Source organism: Macaca fascicularis, chromosome 3, assembly GCF_037993035.2.
Source record: "Macaca fascicularis isolate 582-1 chromosome 3, T2T-MFA8v1.1".
In the NCBI taxonomy this organism is placed as follows: domain Eukaryota; kingdom Metazoa; phylum Chordata; class Mammalia; order Primates; family Cercopithecidae; genus Macaca; species Macaca fascicularis.
Genome location: NC_088377.1, coordinates 45741036 through 45764010, shown reverse-complemented (window position 1 = coordinate 45764010; position 22975 = coordinate 45741036). Strand labels below are relative to the sequence as shown.

General features: G+C 52.9%; 1 protein-coding gene across 6 annotated transcripts; it reads left to right on the top strand.

Moving 5' to 3' along the window:
• Positions 1-342: 342 nt before the first annotated feature.
• Positions 343-22754, top strand: INTS15 (integrator complex subunit 15). Of its 6 annotated transcripts, none has more exons than XM_005549074.4 (6): positions 343-796; positions 1950-2171; positions 5090-5255; positions 11544-12071; positions 16183-16222; positions 21996-22754. In XM_005549074.4, the coding sequence occupies exons 1-6, from the start codon at positions 605-607 to the stop codon at positions 22195-22197; spliced, it is 1350 nt and encodes a 449-aa protein (XP_005549131.1). In that variant the 5' UTR covers positions 343-604; the 3' UTR covers positions 22198-22754. The 6 variants fall into 6 exon arrangements, with proteins under 6 accessions (XP_005549131.1, XP_065397710.1, XP_073890515.1 ...); XM_065541638.2 differs by lacking the exon at positions 21996-22754 and adding an exon at positions 16726-17084; XM_074034414.1 differs by lacking the exon at positions 1950-2171.
• The last annotated feature ends 221 nt before the right edge of the window (positions 22755-22975 follow it).

Sequence of the window (22975 nt, the reverse complement as noted above, 5' to 3'; positions counted from 1 at the left end):
ATGGAAACATGAAGACGGGTAGCTGGGGCGGCCAGGGAACCCAAGTCCGCTGGCCCAAGCCAAAGCCCGGCACCACCCCGCATCCTTGCTGGTGGAAAGCATGGTGAAATCAACCAGCGGCGGCTCTGAACGCAACGCAGAGTCCGCGCGGGAGCCTGGGCAAGGACAGAGCGGGCCCGCACTGGCGGTTGGGCGGGCTCTGGGGGCGGGGCCTGGGGCGGGGTCCACCTGGGACCGCGGCACTCCCCTCACCGCGCGCGCCGCCAGGGGGCGCCCTCCCGAGAGCGCCCCTGGGCCGAGGCCTGCGCTTGGCCCCTGCGGGCCGCCGTCTCCGTGCCCGGCATTCGGCCGCCGTTCGGCTGCGCGGCGGCGGCTCCCGCGGCTCCTGGCGGCGCCGCAGTCGGACCTTTGGGCGCCCGCTGGCCGGCGGCAGCGGTGATGGCACCCTGAGCAGGCAGGGAGCAGGCAGCGGCAGGCGGGCAAGCGGGCGGGTGCCGCAGCCCAGGCCCGTGTCGCGCCTCTTTGTCTCCACGGGCAGCGGCTCAGCCCCGGGCCCCGGGCGGAAGTGAGACGCGCTCGGCGCGGGGGCCGCGGCGGCCGCACCATGAGCGACATCCGCCACTCGCTGCTGCGCCGCGACGCGCTGAGCGCCGCCAAGGAGGTGTTGTACCACCTGGACATCTACTTCAGCAGCCAGCTGCAGAGCGCGCCGCTGCCCATCGTGGATAAGGGCCCCGTGGAGCTGCTGGAGGAGTTCGTGTTCCAAGTGCCCAAGGAGCGCAGCGCGCAGCCCAAGGTGCGGCCCGAGACGGTCGGGTGCCCGGGCGCCGCAGGCAGGCGGGCGGGCCTTTTCCCCAGCGATGCAGGGCTGTGTCAAGCCGCGGGCGCCCCACGTCCAGGAGCCCCGCGCTCGCGCTTGGCCTCGCTCCTGCAGCAGCCCGCAAACCCCTCTCCGGGTCCTGCAGTGTTGCTCAGCTGCCTGTCCAGTCTGCGGGGCGTGTGACAGCCGAGTCTTGATGTTAAAGGGACAAACTGGGGACTGCCCGCTCTCTAGAAGTCTGTTGGGCTGTTACCGAGAGGCTCGTCCTGAGCCCTCCAGGAGGATGTATAATGATCTGTATAGCTTTCCTCTTACATCTTTTTCTTTTTTTTCTCTCTCTCTTTTTTTTTTTTTTTTTGTGTGTGGTGAGACAAGGTCTCACTGTGTTGCCCAGGCTGGAGTGCAGTGGTGCAATCACAGCTCACTACAACCTTGAACTCCTGGGCTCAAGTAATCCTCCCGCCTTATCCTTCTCAGTAGCTGGGTCTACAGGCATGCACCACCACCATGCCCAGCTAATTTTTGGATGTTTTGTAGAGCTGGAGCCTCCCTGTGTTACCCAGGCTGATCTCAAACTCCTGGGCTCAAGATTCTCTCTCCTTGGCCTCTAAAGTGTTGGAATTACAGGTGTGAGCCACAACGCCTGGCCTATATGACTTTTTTCTAAGAGTAACAGCAAAGATCTCCCTGACACCCGAGCTTTACAAAGGGCGAAAAGTTCTACGGGGAAAAAAACTTTTTTCCTGTTTTCCTTTTTTTTTTTTTGGAGACGGAATTTCATTCTGTCACCCGGCTGGAGTGCAATGGTACGATCTCGGCTCACTGCAACCTCCACCTCCCGGGTTCAAGCGAGTCTCCTCCCTAAGCCTCCTGAGTAGCTGGGATTATAGGCGCACACCCACCATGCCCGACCAAGTTTTGTATTTTTAGTAGAGACGGGGTTTCACCACGTTGGCCAGGCTGGTGTCGAACTCTTGACGTTGTGATTCGTCCGCCTCGGCCTCCCAAAGTGCTGGGATTACAGGCGTGAGCCACCGCGCCGAGTCTGTTTCCTGTTTTTTTTAACGTACGAGTTAATAAGTACGTTACAGCCACATTTCTTAACGCTTTTCCTGGATTTCTTTTGCAGAGACTGAATTCACTTCAGGAGCTTCAACTTCTTGAAATCATGTGCAATTATTTCCAGGAGCAAACCAAGGACTCTGTTCGGCAGATTATTTTTTCATCCCTTTTCAGCCCTCAAGGGAACAAAGCCGATGACAGCCGGATGAGCTTGTTGGGAAAACTGGTCTCCATGGCGGTGGCTGTGTGTCGAATCCCGGTGTTGGAGTGTGCCGCCTCCTGGCTTCAGGTACTGCTCAAGAGAGACCCTCGGCCGGGTGCAGTGGCTCATGCCTGTAATCCCAGCACTTTGGGAAGCTGAGGTGGGCGAATCACTTGAGGTCAGGGGTTCGAGACCAGCCTGACCAACATGGTGAAATTGTGTCTCTACTAAAAATGAAAAATTAGCCTGGCATGATGGTACATTCCTGTAACCCCAGCTACTCAGGAGGCTGAGGCACGAGAATCGCATGAACTCAGGAGGCAGAGGTTGCAGTGAGCTGAGATGGTGCCATTGCACTCCAGCCTGGGTGACAGAGCAAGACTCTGTCTCAAAAAAAAAAAAAAAAAAAAAAGAGTCTGACCCTGAGAGTCTCTGAAGAGGAATTGAGGAGTTTGCTGTTTGGAATTCTCATTGAATTGGATTTCTGGAATTTTTGTTTGTTTGTTTGTTTGTTTAAATTATTCTTTTAGGCCGTGCTTAGTGGTTCACACCTGTAATCCCAGCACTTTGGGAGGCTGAGGAGGGGGCAGATCACTTGAGGTCAGGAGTTGGAGACTAGCCTGGCCACCATGGTAAAACCCTGTCTCTACTGAAAAAACAGAAGTTAGCCAGGCGTGGTGGCTCCCTCCTGTGGTCCCAGCTACTTGGGAGGCTGAGGCAGGAGAATCATGAACATGGGAGGCGGAGGTTGCCGTGAGCTGAGATCACGTCACTGCACTCCAGCCTGGGTGACAGAGTGAGACTCAGTCTCAAAAAAAAAATTTTTTTTTAATTAGGTCGTGTTTTTTTTTCTTTTTCTTTCTCGTTTCTTTCTTTTTTTTTTCCTTTTCTTTTTTTTTTTTTTGCGAGAAGGTTTCAGTCTGTCCCCCAGGGTGGAGTGCAGTGGTGCAATCTTAGCTCACTACAACCTCTGCTTCCTGGGCTCAAGTGATCCTCCTACCTCAGCCCACCAAGTAGCTGGGACCACAGGCAAACATCACTATGCCTGGCTAGTTTTTGTATTTTTTGTAGAAACGGTTTCACCGTGTTGCCCAGACTGGTCATGAACTCCTGAGGTCAAGCGATCCTCCTGCCTCAGCCTCCCAAAGTGCCGGGATTATAGGCATAAGCCACTATGCCCGGCCTAAGAACAGGATTTTGAGAGAAATTCAGCAAGTACTGCTGTAAACAAACCTTTTCATCATGTGACAGTTCACAGACTTTCCTGAATCTCTTCAATATGATAGCAGCTGTTAATTTTTACCTGTGGCGTCTCACCTGGGATCCTGTAGGGTTACAAAAGTTGTCATTTCCTCACCTGAAGGCAGAAATGATGTTTCCTAAGTAAACTGTAAAACAAGAGCCGGCAGATGTTGTATGTAAAGGGCGAGATAGTGAACTGTCTTAGGCTTTGCAGGTCCTGTAGCCTCTTTCACAGCTACTCTGTCCTTCTAGTGCAAGAACAGCTTTAGACAGTAGGCAAACAAATAAGCATGGTCACGTCTCAGTGAAATATTGTTTACAGAAATGGGTGGTGGGACAAATTTGGTCTGTGGGATGGTTTTTTTGTTTTGTTTTGTTTTTTGAGAGAGTGTTGCTCTGTCGCCCAGACTGGAGTGCAGTGGCATGATCTCGGCTCACCGCAGGCTCCGCCTCCCAGGTTCACGCTATTCTGCCTCAGCCTCCCAAGTAGCTGGGACTACAGGCGCCCACCATCAGTGGTGCCTGGCTAATTTTTTTGCATTTTTAGTAGAGATGGAGTTTCACCGTGTTAGCCAGGATGGTCTCGATCTCCTGACCTCATGATCCGCCTGCCTCGTCCTCCCAAAATGCTGGGATTACAGGTGTGAGCCACCATACCCAGTCAGGTGTTGGGTTTTTTTTGTTTTTTTTTTTTGAGACGATCTTGCTCTGTTGCTTATGCTGGAGTGCAGTGGTGTGACCACAGGGCTCACTGCAGCCTCAACCTTACCAGGCTCAAGCCATCCTCCTGCCTTGGCCTCCCGAGTAGCTGGGACTACAGGTGTGTGCCACCACACCCGCCTAATTTTTTCAATTTTTTTTTTTTTAGTTGGAGTCTCGCTCTGTCACCCAGGCTGGAGTGCAGTGGCGCGATCTCTGCTCGCTGCAAGCTCTGTCCCCCGGGTTCACGCCATTCTCCTGCCCCAGCCTCCCGAGTAGCTGGGACTACAGGCGTCTGCCACCACGCCTGGCTAATTTTTGTGTGTGTGTGTTATTTTTAGTAGAGACGGGGTTTCACTGTGTTCACCAGGATGGTCTCGATCTCCTGACCTCATGATCTGCCCACCTTGGCTTCCCAAAGTGCTGGGATTACAGGCGTGAGCCACCGCACCTGGCCCATTTTTTCTATTTTTTATAGAGATGGGTTCTTGCTGTTACCCAGGCTCGTCTGGAACTCCTGGGCTCAAGTGATCCTCCCACCTCGGCCTCCCAAAGTGTTGGGATGACAGGCATGAGCCACCATGCCCAGCCTGGTCAGGGGGCTTTAGATTGCCCACCACTGCTTCAGTGTAAGCCTTTAACTTTTTTTTTTTTTTGAGACGAAGTTTTGCTGTTGTTGCCCAAGCTGGAGTGCAGTGGCGTGATCTTGGCTCACCGCAACCTCTGCCTCCCAGGTTCAAGTGATTCTCCTGCCTCAGCCTCCCGAGTAGCTGGGATTACAGGCGTGCCCCACCACGCCTGGCTAATTTTCGTATTCTTAGTAGAGACGGGGTTTCACCATGTTGGTCGGGCTGGTCTCGAACTCCTGACCTCAGATGATCCACCTGCCTCGGCCTCTCGAAGTGCTGGGATTACAGACGCGAGCCACCGCACCCTGCCCCATCAACATCTTTTTTTCATCTTGGAAGTGGTTCTGCCAGTTCTGATGGTATTCACCGTGTGTGCATAGTTGCTGGTCTACTCACGACATCTGTAGTTACGTGGACTGTGTGGCTTCTTTCCAGCGGACGCCCGTGGTCTACTGTGTGAGGTTAGCCAAGGCCCTCGTGGATGACTACTGCTGTTTGGTGCCGGGATCCATTCAGACGCTGAAGCAGATATTCAGTGCCAGCCCGAGATTCTGCTGCCAGTTCATCACCTCCGTTACCGCGCTCTATGACCTGTCATCAGGTAAACTTGAAACAGGTTATTTCTATGAAAGAAGCTTCCATCAATGGCTAGTTTTATTTTCTGCTGAATACCCAGGTGAAGTGTCCAGTGAATGCTTTGGCCATTTTGTCTCTTAAATGTATATTTTTATTTTTATTATTTTTTGAGATGGAGCCAGTTGCCCAGGCTGGAGTGCAGTGGCGTGATCTGTGCTCACTGCACCCTCCCCCTCCCGGGTTCAAGCAGTTCTCCTGCCTCAGCCTCCCGAGTAGCTGGGACTACAGCCAGCATGCGCCACCACTCACAGCTAATTTTTTTGTGTGTTTTTAGTAGAGATGGGGTTTTACTGTGTTCCAGGCTGATCTCAAACCCCTGACCTCAAGTGATCTACCCACCTTGGCCTCCCAAACTGCTGGAATTACAGGCATGTGCCACCATGCCCAGCTGAGTTTTTATTTTTTTATTTTTTGAGACGGTTTCACTCTGTCACTCTGGTTGGAGTGCAGAGGTGTGATCCCAGCTCACTGCAGTCTCTGCCCCCAAGCCTCAAGTGTTCTCCCCCCGCACTCAGCCTCCCGAGTAGTTGGGACTACAGGTGCATGCCACCACGCCCAGCCAATTTTTGTATTTTTTGTAGAGACGGAGTTTCGCCATATTGTCCAGGCTGGTCTTGAACCCCGAGCTCAAGCAATTCTTCTCCCTCAGCCTCCTGAGTAGTCAGGACCATAGGTTTGCACCACCATTTCTGGCTAATTTTTTATATTTTTTTGTAGAGATGGAGTTTCACCGTGCTGCCCAGGGTGGTTTCGAACTCCTGGACTCAAGCAATCCTCCCACCTCGGCCTCCTAAAGTGTTGGCATTACAGGTGTGAGCCATTGCACCCGGCCTGAAATGTGTGTTTTTAATTTAGGCTAAAAGCTAAAGGTGTGGGCCACCTGGATGTGTGCAATTTGCAAAGGGGGAGCTATTCTTAGTGATCCCCATTTGCCTGAGGTGCAGTGGTCCAAGTGGCAGGCAGCCCAGAAAGCGAGGGTCTGCTCTCTGGTGAGATGTGACCCACTGCCTGGACATATGACTTGACTTTTTATCTTCCCCCTACTTTCTTTATTTTACTTTTTTGGATAGAGAATCTTGCTCTGTTGCGCAGGCTGCTGTAATACGGTGGTGCAGTCATAGCTCATTGTAGCCTCAAAACTCCTGGGCTCAAGTGATCCTCCCACCACATCCTCCCGGGTCGCTGGGACTGTAGACACACACCACCAGGCCTGGCTGACAAAACCTGCTTTTCTGCTGCTGTTTTCGGTTCATCCTTCTCTGCCCTTGGCTGTTGCTGCTCACAAGGCTGACAAATAGTCTCTCTCTCTTCCTGGGTTGATAGCCAAACCAGCAGTTTGAAAGCCTTCAACGGCATCTGTCATTTTTATTCAGTCCAGTATTGGTCTGCCACCAGCCTGCTGACTTTTTTTTTTCTTTTTTGTTTTTTTTTTTTGAGACAGAGCTTCACTCTTGTTGCCCAGGCTGGAGTGCAATGGGGTGATCTCGGCTCACGCGACCTCCACCTCCCGGGTCCTGATTCAAGCAGTTCTCCTGCCTCAGCCTCCTAAGTAGCTGGGATGACAGGCATGCGCCACCACGCCCAGCTAATTTGTGTATTTTTAGTAGAGACGGGGTTTCACCCTGTTGGCCAGGCTGGTCTTGAACTCCTGACCTCGTGATCCACCCGCCTCAGCCTCCCAGAGTGCTGGGATTACAGGCGTGAGCCACAGCACCCGACTTTCCTGACTATTTTTGAGACTTCTTTTTTTTTTTTTTTTTTGAGATGGAGTCTCCCTCTGTCGCCCAGGCTAGAGTGCAGTGGCGTGATCTCAGCTCACTGCAACCTCCGCCACCTGGGTTCAAGCGATTCTCCTGCCTCAGTCTCCTGAGTAGCTGGGACTATAGGCGTACGCCACCACGCCCAGCTAATTTTTGTAATTTTAGTAGAGATGAAGTTTCACCATATTGGCCAGGCTGGTCTCGAACTCCTGACCTCGTGATCCACCTGCCTCAGCCTCCCAAAGTGCTGGGATTACAGGTGTGAGCCACCACGCCCAGCCGAGCCTTCTTTTATCTGTCCTTTTTTTTTTTTTTTTTTTTGTGAGACAGAATCTCACTCTGTTGCTCAGGCTGGAGTGTAGTGGCATGATCTTGGCTCACCGCAACCTCTGCCTCCTGGGTTCTAGCGATTCTCTTGCCTCAGCCTTCTGAGTAGCTGGGATTATAGGTGTGTGCCACTACACTTGCCTACTTTTTGTATTTTTAGTAGAGACGGTGTTTCACCATGTTGGCGAGGTTGGTCTTGAACTCCTGACCTCAGGTGATTCACCCGGCTCGGCCTCCCAAAGTAATGAGATTACACGTGTGAGCCACTGTGCCCGGCCACCTTTTTCTTGTTGTTAGACTTTTTAGCTCTCTCTTTTTTTTTTTTTTTTTTTTTTTTGAGATGGAGTCTCGCTCTGTCGCCCAGGCTGGAGTGCAGTGGCGCGATCTCGGCTCACTGCAAGCTCCGCCTCCCGGGTTCACACCATTCTACTGCCTCAGCCTCCCGAGTAGCTGGGACTACAGGCGCCCACAACCGCGCCCGGCTAATTTTTTGTATTTTTAGTAGAGACGGGGTTTCACCGTGGTCTCGATCTCCTGACCTTGTGATCCGCCCGCCTCGGCCTCCCAAAGTGCTGGGATTACAGGCATGAGCCACCGCGCCCAGCTTTTTAGCTCTCTTGAGAAAGTTTGTGTGGCAATATTGTGAACATGTAAGCGCATGCCATATTTATATGCTAATTTCTTTTTTTGTTGTTTGTTTTTTTGTTTTTGTTTTTTGAGATGGAGTCTTGCTCTGTCGCCCAGGCTGGAGTGCAGTGGTGCCATCTTGACACACTGCAAGCTCCACCTCCCGGGTTCAAGCGATTCTCCTGCCTCAGCCTCTCACCCGGCTACTTTTTTGTATTTTTGGTGGAGACAGGGTTTCAGTGTTAGCCAGGATGGTCTCAATCTCCCGACCTCGTGATCCGCCCGCCTCGGCCTCGCAAAGTGCTGGGATTATAGACGTGAGCCACCGTGCACAGCCACAGATGCTAATTTCATACTCTCCTTTTCCTAGCAGTTTGCCTGTGGAATGGGAGGCAGGTCGTGGGGAGCAGGGCCATGCCGCTGCAGTGGGATTTCCCCTAGCTCTCTCCTCCAAAGGCTTCCTAAGAGCTGTTAACATCTGGGAGAGGTATTCAGGCCTTTCATCTTCCAGTAAGAAAGATTTCACTGAACCCAGCTATGGTATCATAGTTGCCTTTTTTTTTTTTGAGATGGAGTCTTACTGTGTCACCTAGGCTGGAGTACAGTGGTGTGATCTCCCCTCACTGCAACCTCCACTTCCCAGGTTTAAGCGAGTCTCCTGCCTCAGCCTCCTGAATAGCTTGGGCTATAGGTGTGCACCACCATGCCTGGCTAATTTTTGTATTTTTAGTGGAGGCAGGGTTTCACCCTGTTGGCCAGGCTGGTCTCGAACTCCTGACCTCAAGTGATCTCCCTGCCTCAGCCTCCCAAAGTGCTGGTATTACAGGCATTAGCCACCGCACCCGACCTACCTTTTATGTCATTGGTTATTCCAGGCCAATGAGTACAGAAATTGGCCTTGCCATTGGGAAGGGATGAGTTAGCATATGGAACAGGAAAGAATATTCAGGGAATGCCACTGACACAGCAGAGCAGATCTGAAACACAGTGTTTTTCTCTTAAGCCAGGAAGTCCATTGAGGAGTTGATGATTTCTCAAGTCACTGCCACACAGCGGTGGCCCTGGAAGTCACCATCTGAATGGTGATTGAAGCTGATCTTGGGCACTTCTGGTAACAGGAGAGCATTCTTGGGGGAGGCTATGTCTTCAAAGCACAAAAAGGAAGATACCCACATAATAATATCCCCCCTTTCGGGAATGGTGCTGAAAACGCGGGACTCTAGAGACCCTAACTGGGATCCTAAAGACTGAGGACTCACGAAGTGCACACGCCAACGTGTATGCTGAGGGCACACCTGCACAAGTGTGTGTGCACACACACGCATTACCTACAGGCTGTTGGAGATCCCTCAGCTCAGATCTCGGGGCAGGGATACACTGGAGAGGTGGATATGACCCTGGCGTTGCCCAGACAGAAACATCTCTGTGGAATCAAGAGGCTGCACACATGGCCAGTCGCAGTGGCTCACTCCTGTAATCCCAGCACTTTGGGAGGCCTAGGTGGGTGGATCACTGAAGTCAGGAGTTCGAGACCAGCCTGGCCAACATGGCGAAACCCCAACTCTACTAAAAATACAAAATTAGCCAGGTGTGGTGGCAGGCGCCTATAGTCCCAGCTACTCAGGATGCTGAGGCAGGAGAATTGCTTGAACCTGGGAGGCGGAGGTTACAGTGAGCCAAGATCACTGCAGCCTGGGCGACAAGAGTGAGACTCTGTCTCAAAAAAAAAAAAAAGGTGGCGCACAGGACAGCAGCTGCTCCCCGCTGTAGCCATTGTCTCACCACAGTAGGTAGGCAGGGCTGTTCATATTCCCAACAGTTGGCAGGAATCATCTCAGATGGTAGGCACAGCCCCAGAGAGAGGGGGCTGAGGACCCACTCCTGTGAACACAGCCAGCCTAAGGGCATTGCACACCAAGCCCCACATGTGCAGTACAGCCTCCCGATTAAAAGCCAGGCTGCTGAGGTCAGATCTGGGCCATACGCTTTTGTGTGTGTGTGTGTGTGTGTGTGTTTGTTTTCCTGAGACAGGATCTCACTCTGTTGCTCAGGCTGTTGTACAGTGGGATAACAACAGCTGACTGCAACCTTGACCTCCCAGGCTCAATGATCCTCCTACCTTAGCCTCCTGAATAGCTGGGAATAAAGGTGTGCACCACCACTTCCTGCTATATATATATATATATATATATATATATATTTTAAGACGGAGTCTAGCTTTATCGCCCAGGCTGGAGTGCAGTGGCGTGATTTCGGCTCACTGCAAGCTCCACCTCCCGAGTTCACACCATTCTCTTGCCTCAGCCTCCTGAGTAGCTGGGACTACAGGCACCTGCCACCACGCCCGGCTAATTTTTTTGTATTTTTAGTAGAGACAGGGTTTCACCATGTTAGCCACGATGGCCTCGACCTCCTGACCTCATGATCCACCCGCCCCTTCCTCCCAAAGTGCTGGGATTACAGGCCTGAGCCACTGTACCCGGCCACTCCTGGCTAATTTTTAAGAATTTTTGTAGAGATTGGGTCTCATTGTGTTTCCAGGGCTGGTTTTGAACTCTTGAACTCAAGTGATCGTCCCACTTTGGCCTCCCAAAGTGCTAGGATTGCAGGTGTGAGCCTGGGCCACATACTTTCAATGAATCCTGTGGAAATCACTTGACATGACTGTGCCTCAGTTTCCTTGTCCTTTGCATGAGACTAACCGCTGGGGTAGAGGGAGGATTAAATGCATTCGTCTGTGTAAAGCATTGAGACCTGTGCCGAGTGAGGCGCGTTCATGTGTGTAGAGTGTTGAGACCTGTGCTGGGTTAGATGCGTTCGTCTGTGTAGAGCGTTGAGACCTGTGCCGGGTTAGACGCGTTCGTCTGTGTAGAGCGTTGAGACCTGTGCCGGGTTAGACGCGTTCGTCTGTGTAGAGCGTTGAGACCTGTGCTGGGCTCATAGGAAGCCCAGACTAAGTGTCACCATCTGTTCTTCTCTGTCTAGGCCACAGAGCCTGCCAGGTCTCAGGGATCATATCTCCTAGGGTTGCTTAGATGAGGGTTCCAGGTTTGGGGTTGGGGCAGCCCTTGGCAGCTGCCAGATGACTGATGGGATTCTGAGCTGGTCCCTGAAGGCCACCATTGCTGTCACTGCCCCATACAGGAGACACTGAGCACAGGGAGGACACATACTTAGGAGGGAAGGGGTGATGTGTGGCAGTGTGGGATAGAAAAAGCGTGGAATTTTATCTAAATTAACATGCAGGAGGACATTTCTCCAAAGCATGGTGGAGTTCCAGGGAATTGTAGACTTAGGTAGTTCTGCAGCCTCTCCCTTGCTCCACTGATGTGACTGGGCACTGGGATGTGACAGTGACTGAGATGAGAGTCCCAGTCCCCCTGGAGTGGACGTCCTAGGAAAGGAGACAGAAGGTAGCTAAGCCAGGAGGCGTGATCCGGACCATCAGGCGGGCAGTTCCGTGGGCCCTGGGGTCATGCTCCCTCTCTCCCTGTCCTTGAGGCCAAGAGCACTCCTGACCTAATGGTCTTTATTCGCAGATGACCTCATCCCACCTATGGACTTGCTTGAAATGATTGTCACCTGGATTTTTGAGGACCCACGGTTGATTCTCATCACTTTTTTAAATACTCCGATTGCGGCCAATCTGCCAATAGGATTCTTAGAGCTCACCCCGCTCGTTGGATTGATCCGCTGGTGCGTGAAGGCCCCCCTGGCTTACAAAAGGAGAAAGAAGCCCCCCTTATCCAATGGCCACGTCAGCAACAAGGTCACGAAGGACCCAGGCGTGGGGATGGACAGAGACTCCCACCTGTTGTACTCGAAACTCCACCTCAGCGTCCTGCAGGTCCTCATGACGCTGCAGCTGCACCTGACCGAGAAGAATCTGTACGGGCGCCTGGGGCTGGTCCTCTTCGACCACATGGTCCCGCTGGTGGAGGAGATCAACAGGTTGGCGGATGAACTGAACCCCCTCAACGCCTCCCAGGAGATCGAGCTCTCGCTGGACCGGCTGGCGCAGGCTCTGCAGGTGGCCATGGCCTCAGGAGCTCTGCTGTGCACGAGAGGTGGGTGCCTCCCTGGCCCAGGCCTCCTGGTGCGGGGACACCACCGCCCTGCAGAAGGAAGAGGGGATCCTGGACAGACACTGTTTTTGCTTCATTTAGGACTTCTTTTCCTCCTAGTGAACACAGGGGAGGAAGGTACCCCAGCGGCGCCCCCTGCACTCCACCCTCCCTGCTTACCCCGTCAGGGTCCTAACATCCCACAGATGGGAGGTCTTAGTGTCGCCCAGGACTGGGGACTCCTTGAGAGCCTAGATAACTTTCCTTTCGAGGAACCCGTTTTCTTTTTTATCTTTTTTTTTTTTTTTTTTTTTTTGAGACAGAGTCTCGCTCTGTCGCCCAGGCTGGAGTACAGTGGCCGGATCTCGGCTCACTACAAGCTCTGCCTCCCGGGTTTATGCCATTCTCCTGCCTCAGCCTCCCGAGTAGCTGGGACTACAGGCGCCTACCACCACGCCCGGCTAATTTTTTGTATTTTTTTTTTTTTAATAGAGACGGGGTTTCACCGTGTTAGCCAGGATGGTCTCGATCTCCTGACCTTGTGATCCACCCATCTCGGCCTCCCAAAGTGCTGGGATTACAGGCTTAAGCCACTGCACCCGGCCTATTTTATCTTACTTTAATTTATTTATTTATTGCGATGGAGTCCCCCACTATTGTCCAGGCTGGAGTGCAGTGGTGCCATCTCGGCTCATTGCAACCTCCATCTCCTGGGTTTAAGCAATTATCCTGCCTCAGCCTCCTGAATAGCTGGGACTACAGGCATGCGCCACCACAGCTGGCTAATGTTTGTATTTTTAGTACAGACAGTTGCACTATGTTGGCCAGGATGGTCTTGAACTCTTGGCCTTGTGATCTACCCACCTTGGCCATCCAAAGTGCTGGGATTACAGGCGTGAGCCACCGTGCCCGGCCCCCTTTTTCTTTTTCTGTGTCCTTTTTTATTTCCATTTCTCTTTCTTTATTTTTATGAGATGGGGACACTCGCTCTGTTGCCCAAGCTGGAGTGCAGTGACATGATCATAGCTCACCACAGTCTGCAACTCCTGGGCTCAAGCAATCCTCCTGCCTCAGCCACAGAGTAGCTGGGACTACAAGTGTGTACCACCACACCTAGCTAATTTTTTAAAAAAATTTTTGGGCTGGGTGCGGTGGGTCACACCTATAATCCCAACACTTTGGGAGGCTGAGGTGGGCGGATCACGAGGTCAGGAGATCAAGACCATCCTGGCTAACACAGTGAAACCCCATCTCTACTGAAAATACAAAAAAAAAATTAGGCGTGGTGGCGGGTGCCTGTAGTCCCACCTACTTGGGAGTCTGAGGCAGGAGAATAGCATGAACCCAGGAGGTGGAGCTTGCAGTGAGCCGAGATCGCGCCACTGCACTCCAGCCTGGGCTACAGAGCGAGACTGCATCTCAAAAAAAAAAAAAAAAAAATGTGTAGAGTCAAGGTCTCACCATCTTTCTTGTCCAGGCTGGTTTCAAACTCGGGCTCAAGTGATCCTCCCGCCTCAGCCTCCCAAAGTGCTAGGATTACAGGCATGAGCCTCTGCACCTTTCCTTGTCCTTTTTTATTGAGGCATATTTTTTTTTTTTTTTTTTTGAGATGGAGTCTCGCTTCTTTGCCCAGGCTGGAGTGCAGTGGCCCGATCTCGGCTCACTACAACCTCTGCCTCCCGGGTTCTAGCGATTCTACTGCCTCAGCCTCCCAAGTAGCTGGGATTAGAGGTATGTGCCAGCACATCTGGCTAATTTTTGTATTTTTAGTAGAGACAGGGTTTTACCATGTTGGCCAGGATGGTCTCAAACTCCTGACCTCAAGTATCCTCCCACCTCAGCCTCCCAAAGTGCTGGGATTACAGGCGTGAGCCACTGCATCTGGCCTTGAGGCATAATTTATACACAATACAATGACGTGGGTTAAGGGCAGCATCTGATGAGTTTTGACTAATGGTTACACTCATGTGACCACTTCTCCGTTGATAACAGACAACATTCCCACTGCCTGTGGGTTTTTTGGTCTTTGTTTGTTTTGAAGACGAGCTCTTACTCTGTCACCCAGGCTAGAGGGCAGTGGCACGATCATAGCTCACTGCAGCCTCGACCTCCTGGGCTCAAGTGATCCTCCCACCTCAGCCTCCTGAGTAGCTAAGACTACAGGTGCGTATCACCACACCGGCTAATTTTTAAATTTTTTGTAAAAATGAAGTCTCGCTATGTTGCTCAGGCTGGTCTCAAACACCTGGGCTCAAGCGATCCTCCTGCCTAGGCCTCCCAAAGGGCTGACATTACAGGCAGGAGCCACTGTGCCAGCCTCATGGCCTGTTCTGAGGTTCCTTCATTATCCTGCATTTCAGTCCTTGGACTCTCCCTGGAGAATGATATGGTGCTAATGATATGCTTGGGTTTGCGTTTTAGCAACTGCCTCACTCAAAAGGTTGCCTGTGGTGCCAGGGGATGGCCGTGGGTTTCCCGTCTTACTGCTGCTCTTAGATTGCCTTGGGTGCCTGATTGCCCAGGGAGAGCCCAGCCTCTGGGCTTTTTCCAGCCATCTGACAAATTGCCAGCAGGGCTGCCTCCTTTCCTAAGTGCCATCTTTTGTTTGGGGATGGGTTTTTTATTTTTTTTATTTTTATTTTTATTTTTTATTTTTTATTTTTTTTGAGACGGAGTCTCGCTCTGTCGCCCAGGCTGGAGTGCAGTGGCCAGATCTCAGCTCACTGCAAGCTCCGCCTCCCGGGTTCCCGCCATTCTCCTGCCTCAGCCTCCCGAGTAGCTGGGACCACAGGCGCCGCCACCTCGCCCGGCTAATTTTTTGTGTTTTTAGTAGAGACGGGGTTTCGCCGTGTTAGCCAGGATGGTCTCGATCTCCTGACCTTGTGATCCGCCCGTCTCGGCCTCCCAAAGTGCTGGGATTACAGGCTTGAGCCAGGGGATGGGTTTTTTAAAGCAAAAATTGGAGACAAGGAGAACTCAGATTCTATTTTTTTTTTTTTTTCTGAGATGGGGTCTCACTCTGTCACCCAGGCTATAGTGCGGTGCCACGATCTCGCCTCACTGCAACCTCCCCCTCCCGAGTTCCAGCAATTCTCCTGCCTCAGCCTCCCAGGTTGCTGGGATTACAGGCATGCACCACCACACCCGGCTAATTTTGTATTTTTAGTAGAGACGGGGTTCCTCCATGTTGGTCAGGCTGGTCTCAAACTTCCGACCTCAGGTGATCCGCCCGCCTCGGCCTCCCAAAGTGCTGGGATTACAGACATGAGCCACTGTGACCGGCCAGGGAATGGATTTTTTAAAGCAAAAATTGAATACAAGGAGAACTCAGATTCTTCTTTTTTTTCTTTTTTTTTTTTTTTTCTTGAGACGGGGTCTCACTCTGTCATCCAGTCTGGAGTGTAGTGGTGTGATCTCGGCTCACTGCAATCTCCCTCTCCCAGGTTCAAGGAATTCTCCTGCCTCAGCCTCCTGAGTAGCTGGGATTACAGGTGCCCACCACCACTCCTGGCTAATTTTTATTTTTTAGTAGAGATGGGATTTCACCATGTTGGTCAGGCTGTTCTCAAACTCCTGACCTCGGGTGATCCACCTGCCTCGGCCTCCCAAAGTGCTGGGAATACAGGCATGACAGGCATGAGCCATGGTGCCCGGCTAGAACTCAGTTTCTTTTTTTTTTTTTTTTTTTGAGACGGAGTCTCGCTCTGTCCCCCAGGCTGGAGTGCAGTGGCCGGATCTCAGCTCACTGCAAGCTCCGCCTCCCGGGTTCACGCCATTCTCCTGCCTCAGCCTCCCGAGTAGCTGGGACTACAGGCGCCCGCCACCTCGCCTGGCTAGTTTTTTGTATTTTTTTAGTAGAGACGGGGTTTCACCGTGTTAGCCAGGATGGTCTCGATCTCCTGACCTCATGATCCGCCTGTCTCAGCCTCCCAAAGTGCTGGGATTACAGGCTTGAGCCACCGCGCCCGGCCGGACTCAGTTTCTAAATGACACTAGGGAAATGTAGTATGAGGCACTCTTGCTGTCTTGCTAGCATCCTTACAAAGAATACCAGTGTGTATTTCCCCATGTTATCTCCAGTATGTTTGTTAATCTTATATGTCCTTAATTGCAGATGACCTGAGAACCTTGTGCTCCAGGCTACCCCATAATAAGTAAGTATCCTCAAGACTCCTAGCTGGGCCAGCTTGCTGGGGCAGGGTGGAGGGAGGCAAGACAGGGTGAACCCCTTTGTCCTGGGTTCTTTGGGGAGAGCCCGGTAAGGACATGATGAGAAGTGGGGCGTGGATACGATCAGATAACGCCCGTGAACAGAACTCAAGTAGAAAGTAAACCCGAAAAACGGTCATCATGCTGGAAGTCCCTGAAAGAGGCCAGTCCCTAGTGAGCGTGCACCTGTCGAGTTGTTGAGTGGTGGGTGTGGCGCAGGGGGCCCTCTGTTGGTGACACTGTGAACTGCACAACCATTTGGGAAGTCTGGCTGAGCCACAGCCCTAGAGCACTCTGCCAGCGCTTGGCCATCAGGTGGCACGGACCTGGGTTCTGAGCGTGGCCCTGTCTGGGATTGGCTGTGATGCTCGGGAAGTCTCTTGACCTGTCTCTGTGCCTCAGCTTACCCCCTTGTAAAATGGGGGTGATACTGTTCCCTGACTCACAGGGTGGTAGTGAGGATGAGACGCAGTGGTGTTTGTGAATTTGTCATCCCACTCCTTGCCACGTGGAGACCTCCGCAAATGCAGTCGTCAGGTGAAAAGTGGGAACTGTGGTCAGATTCTGGAGAGAATCCGGGCCTTGCCACTTCCAAAAGTCCACACGTCCTTGGGCAGCTTCCCTGCCTTCTGCCTGAAGTCCTCATCTGTAACATCAAGAAAACCATGGGACCTGCCTCATGTTCCTCTTGCCTCCGCCAGCTTCTCACTGTAAGATTTTTGTGAGGAGTAAATGAGTAAAAACAGGCTAGGGCTTGGGCGTGGTGGCTCATGCCTGTAATCCCAGCACTTTGGGAAGCTGAGGAGGGTGGATCACCTGAGGTCAGGAGTTCGAGACCAGCCTGGCCAATGTGGTGAAACCCCGTCTCTACTTAAAATACAAAAATTAGCCGGGCATGGTGGTGCACATCTGTAATCCCAGCTACTCGGGAGGCTGAGGCGGGAGAATCGCTTGAACCCGGGAGGTAGAGGTTGCAGTGAGCTAAGAGTGTGACACTGCACTCCAGCTTGGGCAATAGAGTGAAACTCTGTCTAAAAAATAAAAATAAAAAGGCCAGATGTGGTGGCTCATACCTGTAATCCCAGCACTTCGGGAGAACAAGGCAGGTGGATCACTTGTGGTCAGGAGTTTGAGACCAGCCTGGCCAACATGGTGAAAACCCATCTCTACTAAAAATACAAAATTAGCCAGGCATGGTGGTGTGCACCTGTAATCCCAGCTACTTGGGAGGCTGAGGCTGGAGAGTCACTTGAACCTAGGAGGCGGAGATAGCAGTGAGCTGAGATGGTGCTGCTGCACTCCAATCTGGGTGACAGAGCCAGACTCAAAAAAAACAAAAAGGCTGGGCACAGTGGCTCACAACTGTAATCACAGCACTTTGGGAGGCCAAGGTGGGCAGATCACCTGAGGTCAGGAATTTGAGACCAGCTTGGCCAACATGGTGAAACCCCATCTCTACTAAAAACACAAAAGCCAAGTGGCAGGCGCCTGTAATTCCAGCTACTTGGGAGGCTGAGGCAGGACAATTGCTTGAACCCAGGAAGCAGAGGTTGCAGTAAGTCAAGACTGCACCATTGCACTCCAGCCTGGGCAATAAGAGCAAACCTCTATCTCAAAAAAAAAAAAAAAAAAAAAAAAAAATTGGCCAAATATGGTGGCATGCATTTGTTATCCCAGCTATTCGAGTGGCGGAGACAAGGATTGTTTGAGCCCAGGAGTTTGAGGTTGCACTGAGCTGTGATCACCACCATACTACCTGGGCAACAGAGCAAGACCCTGTCTCTTAAAAGAAAAAAAAGTGAAAACACAGAATGCACTTAAACTAGTACATGGCCTGTAGTGAATATCTAGTAAGTGTCAGCTGCTTTTTTTTTCTTTTTGAGACAGAGTCTTGCTTTGTTGCAGAGGCTGGAGTGCAGTGGCATGATCTTGGCTCACTGCAAGCCTCTGCGTCCTGGGCTCAAGCCATCCTCCCACCTCAGGCTTCCAAGTAGCTGGGACTACAGGTGTGTACCACCACAGCAGACTGATTTTTGTATGCACAAAAAATGTTTAGTACAGATGCAGTTACTAACTAGCAAAGAACTGGAAACAACTTGTCCTACAGCGTGGTGATACTTAAGTAAATGAGTTGTGATACATCAGGAGGATGGAACATAATGCATCTGCTAAAAATGGCAACTGACTGCTGGGGAGGCAATGTGAATGGTGGAAAGCAGAACTCCTGTGCACATGGACAGAGTTAATAGAAATGACAAAGTGAGCTTGGTGGGGTTAGTAATGTTCTTCCTTCGGAGCCCTCACACTGGTCTTTAGCGAGGAGAAGCAGGCTTCCAGGGGTAGGTGTTGGCGAGCAGTGTGGACAAAGGGGCAGCACGCGGCTCGGCAGCCCTGGGGGTGCACGTAGCGTTGGCCTGGCCCACTGGCTGTGTCAGGTCCAGCGGCAGAGCGCTGGGTAGCGCTCGCAGGCTGAGACAGACATGTATAACTCGAGTCCGGGGTTCAGCCGGATGCTGGTCCACAGCCTGCAGAGGAACTGCATCTTGTATGAGGGTTGGGGACTCCCATCCGTGCCACACTTACTCTGCCAGGTTCTGCAAGGGAGGAGCTGGGGCAGCTGTCTGGGTGGGTACAAAGCCTGAGGGGGCAGAAGGCAACAGTCTCTGGGATGAGACTGTCCTGCCTGAGGTGTCATAACAGCAGCACAGAGAGATCACAGGGCCACCTCTCCCAGGGGCCCACACTCTTCCTCTCCTCTTTTTCCTTTTCTTTCTTTCTTTTTTCTTTTTTTTTTTTTTTTTTGAGACAGAGTCTCATTGTGTCGCCCAGGCTAGAGTGCAGTGGTGTGATCTTGGCTCACTGCAACCTCTGTGTCCTGGATTCAAGTGATTCTCCTGCCTCAACCTCCTGAGTAGCTGGGACTACAGGTGCCCGTCACCATGCCTCATTTTTGTATTTTTAGTAGAGACGGGGTTTCGCCATGTTGGCCAGGCTGGTCTGGAACTCCTGACCTCAAGTGATCTCCCTGTCTCAGCCTCCCAAAGTGCTGGGATTACAGGCGTGAGCCACTGTACCTGGCCTCTTTTTCCTTTTTTTGGTCTGGGTTCTAGAAGTTTCCACAGCATCGGAGGACATTGCTGGTATCAGCTGGCACCTTTCCCCTCCTGCAGGAATCCCTTTGTGATAGTTCCCTTCTTTGTCCACCACTTTTATTTAACATTTTAGTGTTTTCTTCAGGGAATTTAAAAGACAGCAGGATACAAATCCTTTGTATTGTCCAAGTCTTTTAACTCGGGGTCAACATTAGAGCCCCCCTGGAACTTCTCAGCAGTCCCCTGCTGGTCCTGCTCTGGAGCCTCTGACTCCATTCCTTCCGAGGAGCTGGTGGCTGCCTCTTCTGACACAGATCTGGGGAGCCCTGACCTCCCAGGGGCAGGCCGGGCATGGCTGTTGGGGAAGGACAGGGGGTTGCCTGGAATACCTCTTAGATTTCTTTCCTTTTTTTTTTTTTTTCCCCGAGACAGAGCCTTGCTCTGTCACCCAGGCTGGAGTGCAGTGGCACGATCTCGGCTCACTGCAACCTCCACCTCCCGGGTTCAAGCGATTCTCCTGCCTCAGCCTCCCGGATAGCTGGGATTACAGACACCCACCACCACACCCAGCTAATTTTTGTATTTTTAGTAGAGACGGGTTTTCGCCATGTTGGCCAGGCTGTTCTCGAACTCCTGACCTTAGGTGATCTGCCTGCCTCGGCATCCCAAAGTGCTGGGATTACAGGTGTGAGCCACCATGCCTGGCCTACCTCTTAGATTTCTGACAGTCTCTGTGTTCATCGTCTTTCTAAATAGACTGGAAACTTCTTGAAGTGCTTTCTATCTCTGGCAGGGTGTGTACATGTTCAAATCATCACATGACCACAATTTGGCCTCTGCAGTACCTCCTCCTTGGGTTCGTTAATCTCTTGCTAAATTACTTACCCAGAGTTATTTAGTAGTAGTAACAGAAAGAAAAGGGGCTCAGAAGCGCTTTGGGCACTAAATGCACTAGCCCTCCACATACTTTGTTTACTGCCTGAACCCCTCCTGGGGGCCCTGGGTCCAAGCCTTTGTACTGTGGAGCTTGGGGGTTCAGTCTGTGACAGACCAGCCCCTTGACAGAGCACGGGGGAGTAGAAGGAGAGCAGGCAGGGCTGTCAGAAGGGTGAAATGGCTGGGAAAACGGGCTGCTGTGGGACCCAGTTAGGACAACGTGCAGGGACGGAGCCTTGGCTGAGGGACGGGATGTGAGTAGAACCCGGCAGGCAGGCCTTGGTGTTAGGAGAGACCAGCGCAGGTGCTGCAGACACGGGACCCAGCCGGAGCGAGATCCTGGGGCAGGTCAGGAGACGGGTGAGCAGAGCCCGTCTGTCTGCAGCAGAAGCTTCCAACGGGGGAAGCAAGGGTAGGGAGGAGGCCTGGGACCTGAAGCTGGGAGGGCCCCAGAGGGCCTTTTTTTTTTTTTTTTTTTGTCCTTTGAGTCAGGTCTCGCTCTGTCTCCCAGGCTGGAGTGCAGTGGCACAATCATGGCTTACGGCTCACTGCAGCCTTGAACTCCTGAACTCAAGCAATCCTCCTGCCTCCAGCCTCCTGAGTGGCTGGGACTAAAGGTGTGCACCACCACGCCCAGCTAATTTTTAGTTTATTTTCTGTAGCGATGGGGTCTCACTGTATTCTGTCTGGTCTTGAACTCCTGGCCTCAAGCAGTCCGCCTCCAAAAGCGCTGGGACTATAGGCGTGAGCCACCAGACCCGGCCAAGAGAGGTTCTGATTGGGGAGAACCTATGGGGAGTTGGTCCTTTCCGGCTGACACAGGACAGGGCAGGCCTCGCCTCGGCTGGGGGAGCTGGGGGTGATGAGCCAAGCCAGGGAGTTCTGGGGGGTTGGGGGATAATCCTGGGGAGAGTGTGGTTAGAAGGCAAGGGCGTGAGAAACTCGGGAGTCTGGGAAGGGCCCCGGTGTTGGAAAGTCAGGTTGAATTTGCGGGGAGGAGGATTCCAGGAAGTGGGGGCCGTGGTGTGCTGTACCACCAGCATGGGAGGTCCAGGCCTCTGGGGCTCAGGGGCCTTGGTGGGAGCGCGGTGGCGGATGGGGAGAGCGTGCGTGCAGCTATTCTCAGAGCCCCGGTGCTGGGTGCTGGGCAGGGTGGGGGGATCTGAAGCTGCGCGGGGCGGGGTGGGAGGTGGGCGAGTCCCGGAGGTCCTGGATCCAGGCCTGGGGCGTCCCCAAGGGGGCCGCACCGGACTCATTCTGGATTTCAGGACTCCGAATTTCGGAGTCATTTGCAAGGCCAGCTTCCTGGGGCTTCTACTTGGAATTCAGGTAGGGCGTGGTCATTCGCGGCTCTGAGGAGACTGTGGCCAGCTGTCCTGTGTGTCCCAGCGCAGCAGAGAGCTGCAGAGGCTGACATGGAGGCCGCCTGTGTGGGCTGTGCGCCCGGGAGTGCTGTGGCCGGAGCTCCGTGGGCCGTAGGCCCCGTGCAGAGCCCGCTCCCACGCATCCTCGCCTGTGGGGTCCTGGCTTTGCCACTGCTGCTCCGCGTCCACAGCCTGAACCTCCGGGTGGTCCGTGCCTGTGTCGGTGCCTCTCCCCGGTGGGGTGCGGGGTTCGGGGTCAGCCAGCCGTGCGCACCTGCGGAGTCCCCGGCGTCCGCCCGCCCTGACGCTTCTCCTTGTGTTCGCAGCCTCCTCCAGCTGGTGATCTCGGGTCCCGTGCAGCAGTCGCCTCACGCCGCGCTCCCCCCAGGGTTCTACCCCCACATCCACACGCCCCCGCTGGGCTACGGGGCCGTCCCGGCCCACCCTGCTGCCCACCCCGCCCTGCCCACGCACCCCGGGCACACCTTCATCTCGGGCGTGACGTTTCCCTTCAGGCCCATCCGCTAGGCCGGCCTGCGTGTGCCTTCTGTGCCCTCGCTGGACGAAGCCTTCCGAGAAGGAAGGGGTGGCCGGTCCCCCAGAAGAGAACCTCGGGGAAGTGGCCGGGTGGCCCCTCCCCGCCGGCAGAACCGTCTCGGTGTCACGGAGTCCAGTCGGTCGCATTCTTCGACATCCAGATTGGATGGTGAAGGGAAGAGTCCAGCCTCTGCTGAGAGCCTGCTGCGGGCGTTTTTAAAACATGCCGGACCTGGGAGCCTCTGTTCTCTGCGCATTTCAGACACACAGCCTGTGTGGCGAGGAGTGTGACGGGAGGAACCACAGGTGCAGGCCCATGTGTCTGGCCTCTTTCCTTGTGAAGACGATGTGTCCCCGCCAGAAAAAGTGGGCTCTTTCCGCAGCCCCGTGAGCTGAGCCCAGGCTGCGTAGTGACCACAAGCTTATGTGCAGCGCTGCTCAGGGAAGCTGTCAGGAATTCCCCTCACCTCGGAAAGGAACTTCTCAGTTTTATTGGGGGTGTCTAAATTTTCCTTTCATATGTTCAAATAAATTTTTCTAAACAGTCATGTAGACTTTATGGAATGTATTTTTAACAGCTTCATAAATGTTGCTTCCAACTGCAGGCATTTCCTTCCCAATTTTTTTTTTTTTTTTTTTTTTTTTTTTTTTTGAGACGGAGTCTCGCTCTGTCGCCCAGGCTGGAGTACAGTGGCGCAATTTTGGCTCACTGCAAGCTCCGCCTCCCGGGTTCAATCGATTCTGGCGCCTCAGCCTCCCGAGTAGCTGG

What these genes read in the sequence shown, in the direction of transcription:
- INTS15 (XM_065541638.2), top strand. Translation starts at nt 605, where the DNA reads ATGAGCGACATCCGCCACTCGCTGCTGCGCCGCGACGCGCTGAGCGCC. An exon ending in GCTCTATGACCTGTCATCAG is followed by an intron (nt 5,256 to 11,543) that starts GTAAACTTGAAA and finishes CTTTATTCGCAG; the next exon opens with ATGACCTCATCCCACCTATG. An exon ending in AGCTCTGCTGTGCACGAGAG is followed by an intron (nt 12,072 to 16,182) that starts GTGGGTGCCTCC and finishes CCTTAATTGCAG; the next exon opens with ATGACCTGAGAACCTTGTGC.